This window comes from Penaeus japonicus, unplaced genomic scaffold (assembly GCF_977035675.1).
Source record: "Penaeus japonicus unplaced genomic scaffold, GWHDUDI00000001_assembly GWHDUDI00000008, whole genome shotgun sequence".
In the NCBI taxonomy this organism is placed as follows: domain Eukaryota; kingdom Metazoa; phylum Arthropoda; class Malacostraca; order Decapoda; family Penaeidae; genus Penaeus; species Penaeus japonicus.
The window spans coordinates 27,978,833-27,986,332 of record NW_028234410.1 but is presented as its reverse complement, the minus strand read 5'-3'; the positions used below and the strand labels follow the sequence as shown (position 1 = coordinate 27,986,332).

Genomic DNA, 7,500 nt, shown 5'->3' with positions numbered 1-7,500 from the left:
AAGAAGGATCAGAGAATCATAGCCTCCACGGTTAACACGATGCTCACACGAGGAAAGAGGCAACTTCATGGGTTATTGGGTGGGGAGCTTGAGGGTGACACGGCCAGAGCTAGTGCTTGTGCTAAATAGATTTTCGAAATTGAGATTTAGACTTCTTTAGTGGTTTAGAACTTTGACAATAGGTCAATATCTTTATCGGTGTCAATGCATTTAAGTGTGCAGAAAAAAGGAATACGATGATTAGGCATGAACACATTTTTTTTTTTTTCAAAAGAGAAATTCAGCTGTTTTCGTAAAGGTGATTTCTATGTATTGCGATGGATCTATACGTGGCAGGAGATTTGGGTGTGGTAATTTTATCAAGGGGCATATTGAAGATGAGTGTACGGAAGAAAAAATATGTTTTCAAAATCTGGTGACGGTATTTCACTCAGAGCTACAGAGTTGCATGTCTTTCATGAAATAAAAGTATTTACGGATTCGTAAACATTCAGGGCGCTTTAATGTCGGTAAATGGCTGGCATGCAAAGGAAGTTTTTGTGCAATACAAATATTGTATGTGTGGTAAGTTCTGCAAATGTATGTTTGTAACAGTTATGGCTGGTTATACATGAATGGATAAAGACACACATCTAAAAATATCACATTATATGCAGATTTCGATAGATAGTTACATATATATTAGTATAGATTCATATATTTTTCCTTTTCTCTCTCTCTCTCTCACACACACAGACACATGTATATATATATATATATATATATATATATATATATATATATATATATATATATATATATATATATATATGTATATATGTATGTATATTTATATGTATATTTATATGTACATATATATGTATATGTATATTTATATGTATATGGGTATATATATATATATATATATATATATATATATATAAAATCATTTACCATATATCATATATTATATACTTATATATATATATATGTAACTATCTATCTATATTTGTATATAGAGGTATATAGTTTTTCCATGTTTAAGTATTCATGTATGCATAACCAGCCATAACTGTTATACAAACATATTTACAGAACTTACCACACGTACAATTTTTCAACGTGCAAAAGTTCACCTTAGCCGCGGCGAGTGAGCTTACCCGGAAAATCCCATTTCACACACAAAATGCAGCCACCATATCCGACCTATTACACGTCACTCCCATGCAATTTTGCAAACGCAGAAAGTTTACGAAGAAGTTGGGAAGTTGAATAAAGAAAGGCACTGCCGAAGTTCGCGGCCATATTACGTGAAGTTTCGCTTCATCTGCGTTACTTCCACGTAATGTCGCAAACGCACAGAGAAAGGAGAGTTGAAGAATAAGTCCGAAGTTGACGATGAAAGACTAATGAAAGACCCCGGCGAAGTTTTTGGGTCACGAGACGTGAAGTTTTTGCTCTGGGACTTCGGTTCGTGTTTTGATGTCTGGAGATCGAGACTGGCGGGGGGGGGGGGGGCAGCGCGGATCGCACTAATTGAAGGATGGGATTGAAAGATGCTTTTGAAAAAATGGGGTGGGGGGTTGGAGCTGGTAGGTGGTGGGTGGTGGGGGGTGGTTTCTGTGTGTGCGTGTGTGTGTGTGTGCATGTGTGTGTGTGTGTGTGTGTGTGTGTATCGATGTATGTTTATGTTTGTGTGATAATGCCCTCTTTCGTGTGTCTGTGTCCTTCCTTATTGCCATTATGTATACCCCCAAAAGTGACAAAATAACAAAAAGAACAACAACAGAAGAAACCCGCACACCAAGCCCCGAACACCAACACAACGAACGGACTCCCAGAACACTGTATCCATATTCACATTTGCATTCATATCAGTATCGCCCCCCCCCCATCTCCTCCCTTCCCCCTTTTCCCTGCCAAACACCAACAACCTATCTAACCACTCCCCTCTTTCTCTCCCCCCCGCCCCGCCCCCCGGCAGCCGATTCCCGGACCCCCTCTACTCGCAGCAGTGGTACCTGTCTGAGGGCGCCATCGGGGGCTACGACATGAACGTGGGGCCGGCGTGGGCGCGAGGATACACCGGCAAGGGCGTGGTCATCTCCATCCTGGACGACGGCATACAGCACAACCACCCAGACATCGCGCAGAACTACGTAAGTCGAGAGTCCTTTTTTCGAGTTTTCTTTATTTCTTAACTATATATATTTTTTTATTTTTCTTTTTTTTAAATTTTCAATTGCTGTTTTCGTTATTCGGTGTTGTTGTTATTTGTAGCAGTGATAGTAACGCAAGTTGTTATTGTTATTGCTCTTCGTGTTGCTAAGAATTGTAGTAGCAGAAGTTTATTTATTATCATTGTTGTCTGTTGTCTTAGTGATAGTAGTGGGATTCTGTTGATTTTTTTCCCTATTTTCTAAACTGGTCAAGAGAATCTTCTATGTAAATGTTATCACAGTGTCATCGTTACATCGTTCCATGATCCAGTTGTCCTCATCACGCCGTTTTGTTTGACGAGATTATGATAAAGCGGAAGAATATAACGAAAAAAAGGAAGAATGGGGGGAAAAGCCGTACATAAACATGTTGATTTTTACTAATGCGCTTTAGGGAGAAGCTTATTCTCTCTCTCTCTCTCTCTCTCTCTCTCTCTCTCTCTCTCTCTCTCTCTCTCTCTCTCTCTCTCTCTCTCTCTCTCTCTCTCTCTCTCTCTCTCTCTCTCTCTCTCTCTCTCTCTCTCTCTCTCTCTCTCTCTCTCTCTCTCTCTCTCTCTCTCGCCGCTGAATTTTCACTCGCTTTTGTTTTGTTTACGCTCCGTGGGCCCGTGTGTATTTGGTTATCAGTTTCAGCAAGATGCAACAGAATATTCCTTCGCCGGTTGCAAGCAGGACCGCGTCAGGAGGCCGTCGGTCTCCCTGAAGTCGGGCTGGAGGTCGGTCCAGGAATATGATGCGGACTTCACTCGTGGGAGGAGGACGGCATGTCGTTAGGGTGGGAGGAGGGAAAGGGAAGGGGGGAAGTGTAGTTGGAGAAGGGATAGGGCAGGGGAGGGGGAAGGGGAAGAGGGAGGTGACGGTGGGAGGGGAATGGAGAGCTGAAGAAAGAAAGGGGGAAAAAGAAGGGAAGGGGAAGGTGTAGTGGGAATGGGGAAGGGGAAGGAGGAGGTGAAGGTGGGAAGGGAAGGGAAGGGGTAGGTTTAGTGGGGAAGGGAAAGGGAAAGGGAAGGTGTAGTGGGAAAGTGTAGGGGTAGGGAAAGGTGTAAGGGAAATGAGATGGGATAGATAGAAGGGGAATTGGGAAACTATAGTGGGAAAGGGAAAGGGCAGGTGTAGTGGGAGAGGAAGAGAAGAATGGGAAGGGGAAGTTAAAGTTGGAGGATGAAGGAGAAAGGGGAGGTGAAGGTAGAAGGGGAAGGTGTAGGAGGGAAAGGGAAGGGAACGCCAGTCTCTATAGCCAACCAGGCTGACTATTTCTTTTTTATTTATAGTATGATATCAAAGCGATTGGCCGTGAAAGGGAAGAGGGGGGAGGAGGGCATGGGCAGGAAGGGGGATGGGGATGACTTCGTTTGCGCGAGTAATAAAGCGATGCGAATGACCTTTTGTGTCGGAGGGAGGGGGGGGGAGAGGAGGGCAGTAGACGGAAGGCCTATCGTGATTGATATAGAGGGTGGAGGGTGGTGGGTAGGGGGGTGGGGGGGGTTAAGGAAGTGGCTTAGAGAGAGTAGTGGGAGTTGCGGGAAGGAATATTGAGGTGGAGCAAGGGAGTAGGAAGAATGTGTGGAGTAGTGTGGACTGGAGGGTGCAGATTAGTGGGGAAAGAGGGAGAGAGTGAGAGAGAGAGAGAGAGAGAGAGAGAGAGAGAGAGAGAGAGAGAGAGAGAGAGAGAGAGAGAGAGAGAGAGAGAGAGAGAGAGAGTGTGTGTGTGTGTGTGTGGGGGTGTGGGTGTAGGTGTGGGTGAGGGTGAGAGTGAGAGAGAGTGAGAGAGAGTGAGAGACACAGAGCGATAGAGTGCCACATCCCCCTCTCTCTCTCTCTCTCTCTCGCCGGCGCTATCATGTGACCGGAGCCTGTTGTTACGCGCGACGGCAGGGAAATGACCAGGTCGTGTTTGTTCAGTTTTTTTTTTATTTCTTTTTTATCATGAATAAGCACACCGGTTCTGGATACATACCATTGTTGGGAATAAATCTGGAGTGCTTGTCAGGAGCACAAGTTGAATATTTGATATGCGTTTGACTGGCTTTCTCCTGGTCCTTCTCTCTCTTCTTCCTCTTCCTCTCTCTCTGTGTGTGTGTGTGTGTGTGTGTGTGTGTGTGTGTGTGTGTGTGTGTGTGTGTGTGTGTGTGTGTGTGTGTGTATGTGTGTATGTATGTATGTATGTATGTATATATATTTGTATGTTTGTATATATGTATTTGTAAATGTATGTATGTATACATATTTACATACAATTTACCCGTGTTGCAGTGCACTTCGAGACAGTGTGCACCCATTCTTGGAGGCTGTACGGAAGAGAGCAATTGCACGCACGCCAATAGAGGAACTCCCTTCCGTGTTGCAATGATGAACAAATGAGAGCAAGATTTATGCGCTGGAATGCTGGCTGCAACATGAATTGAATTCGCTTTATAGATGATCAGTTGAATTCGTGTAATGTTATAATTGAATTAATATTTTTTGTGTGTGAATTGATGGTTTCAAAAAAACGAAGAAGAGGAAGAAAAACCGGTTGCATGCAAGGCGTGACGAATTGAATTTCCTTTTCTCGCGATAATGCACGTTGCAAAATTAGGTTTGATATTTCTTTTGGAAAATTGTATTGACTTTCGCTTCGTAAGCATTATGTGTATGCGTGTGTATGTTAAGAAGCAGAGCGGTGCGTGTGTGTGTGTGTTTGTCTGTGTGCTAGTGGGTTGGATGTGTGTCTGTTGGTACTTCTATCGCTTGGAGGGTCTGCCCCATCGCTCTGCCAGTCTGTTTGGCGGTGGATATGTCTGTCTGGAAACTTGTTAGTTCATTTGTCTGTCAATTCCGCTGTCTTTTTATGTCTACCAGTATGTGTGAGAGAAGCGAAGGTTATATGTTTAAGGAAGGGCGAGAGTTGTATCCGACGGAGCGCAGAGTTTGGGAGCCTCCGTGGGATGGGGTATACTTGGAGGGGGAGGGAAGGGGGAGGGGGGCCATGTGTGACCGACATATTGAGTGTTCACTCGACGCCAATTTTTAGCGCGCCAGATCAAAGGGGAGCCGTGGATGCCTAGGGCCGCTGTGAACTCTCCTCCTCTCCCCTCCCCTCCCTCCCCTCCCTCCTTCCCTCCCCCCTTGTCCCTCCTTCCCCCCAAATATACTCTCTGTCCCTAAGCCCTTCCGCTCTCCTCCCCACCCCTCCCCTTCCTCCCTCTCTCTCTCCCTCGGTTTGCAGAGGGAGAGAAGGGGAAAGGGAGAAAGGGGAAGTGCGAGGGAAAGGCCGGAGAGGCACCCGCGTCTGCGGCCCGAGGGTGAAGCGAGGCAGAGGTCCGGCAAACAGATAGAGCGCCGCAGCGTGAGGCTGGAGTGCCGTGAGAGGGGTCGGCATCATGGTCCAGGATGTTAATATCAGGTGACCTCAATAAACTACCCCTCCTCTTCCCCTCGCACCCTCAGGCCTCCTCCCCCTCCTCCTCCCCGCACACCTCCTCCTCCTCCTCCTCATCCTACTCCCCCCTCTTCCTCTTCTTCCTTATCATCCTCATCCTCATGCTTTGTCTTCCCTGCCTGCCCTGCTGATGTACCGGGATTTACAAACGCGTACTTGCCCGCACGCGCGCGCGCATACAAACCGGAAAACACAGACTCGCTGGGAAAAAGGCACGCTCACACGCAAAGGCGAATTCTGGTGCATATTAACAAGTTTTGCATCACTCTTTTATAGCATTAGTTAAGCCTCCCCCGCACCCCCACGACCCCCCTCCCCCCACCTCGCACACCCGCCACCCCGCGCCCGCTGCTAATTACACTTAGCGGTGCTCGGACTAATGAATTTCAAACAAATTGTGAAGCAGCGAGGGCTATTAGCCAAATGTGGAGGGTCGCCACGCACGCTATTGTGCCTATGGTGCGGTGGTGGTGGCGATGGTGAAGTGGTCACGGTGCGTGTTTGTGGTAAATTTAGTCTGTTTTAGGAGAGGTTATAGTGAGGCGTGAGGCTATGGGGGTGGACGGGGGGTTATGGTGATAATGGGGAAGTGTAGGAAAAGATTATGGAGTTATGGTGAGGCGTGGTGATGTGAAGAAGTATAGTCAAAGTTATTATGATGTTATGGTGTTTGGCGAGTTTTTAGATACTTGAAAGAAGTGATCGTGAGCGGTTGAGAGAGAGGCATTTGTTTTGTAATGGTTATGTAAAAGTAGGAAAAGCCATGATGTTATTTCGGCGTGATGGTAAGGCTTGGTGTGATGTGATGTGGTGTCGAAGGTCGGAACACATGGCACGTGTCAGGAGTGTCATGTGGTGGGTCAGGTTGCTGGGCATTTGCGTTGAGGCTGGGGGTTGAGGGATTCTTTTCAATTGCCTCTGCCTGTTTGGTCTGAGTGGTCTGTGATTCTCTGCGGTAGTAATCACTATCCTCATCATCATCATTGTATAAAAGTTCGTGTGATTATGATTGTTGTTGTTGTTGCTTTGGTTGGTTGTATTATCATATGATATATTATATCATCGTATATATTTCTTTTATTATATACTCATGTTGCAAGTATCACAATCACAATCACAGCGATGATTAACGAAACGATAGCTATTGCTGTTGATAAATGACTGTAATTGACATTTTAATTATTCCTCCCAGAGCCATTAATCATCTGCCTTCGGTTTATTAATCCGTGGTTTATGCCGGGTAGGTCAGCGTAGATTTTTTGTAGATGGGCGAGGGAGAGAAACAACTCTGGTCAGTGGAACGAAAAGGTTATGAGAGAGGAAGATTCTTTGCCCTTTTCTTAGATTGAGGTTATGGTGATGCGATCTCCCCCTCTCTCTTTTAGCTTCATTTTTTCTACGCATTTTTTTTTTCTTTTATCTCTTTGTTATCTTTCGCCTCCTGCTTTATTTCTCTTAACCTTACCTCCCTTTCTCTCTTTCTCATTTTCTCTCTCTCTCTCTCTTTCTCTCTCTCTCTCTCTCTCTCTCTCTCTCTCTCTCTCTCTCTCTCTCTCTCTCTCTCTCTCTCTCTCTCTCTCTCTCTCTCTCTCTCTCTCTCTCTCTCTCTCTCTCTCTCTCTCTCTCTCTCTTCCTCTCTCTTCCTCTCTCTCTCTCTCTCTCTCTCTCTCTCTCTCTCTCTCTCTCTCTCTCTCTCTCTCTCTCTCTCTCTTCCTCTCTCTCTCTTCCTCTCTCTCTCTCTGCATATAGGTTATGGAAAAGGGGAGGGGGAGGAGGAGAGTGATGGAGGCCGGTGTAGCTGGGGGAAGGGGGGGGGGTAAATGGTGTTGACATATAACGATTGATGGAGGCAGAGATTGATTATCATTAGTTGTATTTGTA

General features: G+C 45.7%; 1 protein-coding gene across 1 annotated transcript in view; it reads left to right on the top strand.

Moving 5' to 3' along the window:
* The window catches only part of LOC122267606 (furin-like protease 2), a gene marked incomplete in the record, with an annotated part of 326,186 nt that overhangs the window by 267,262 nt on the left and 51,424 nt on the right, over positions 1–7,500 (top strand). Inside the window, 1 exon segment of the mRNA XM_086539276.1 lies at positions 1,964–2,138. Within this exon segment, the coding sequence (XP_086395402.1) occupies positions 1,964–2,138 (175 nt within the window).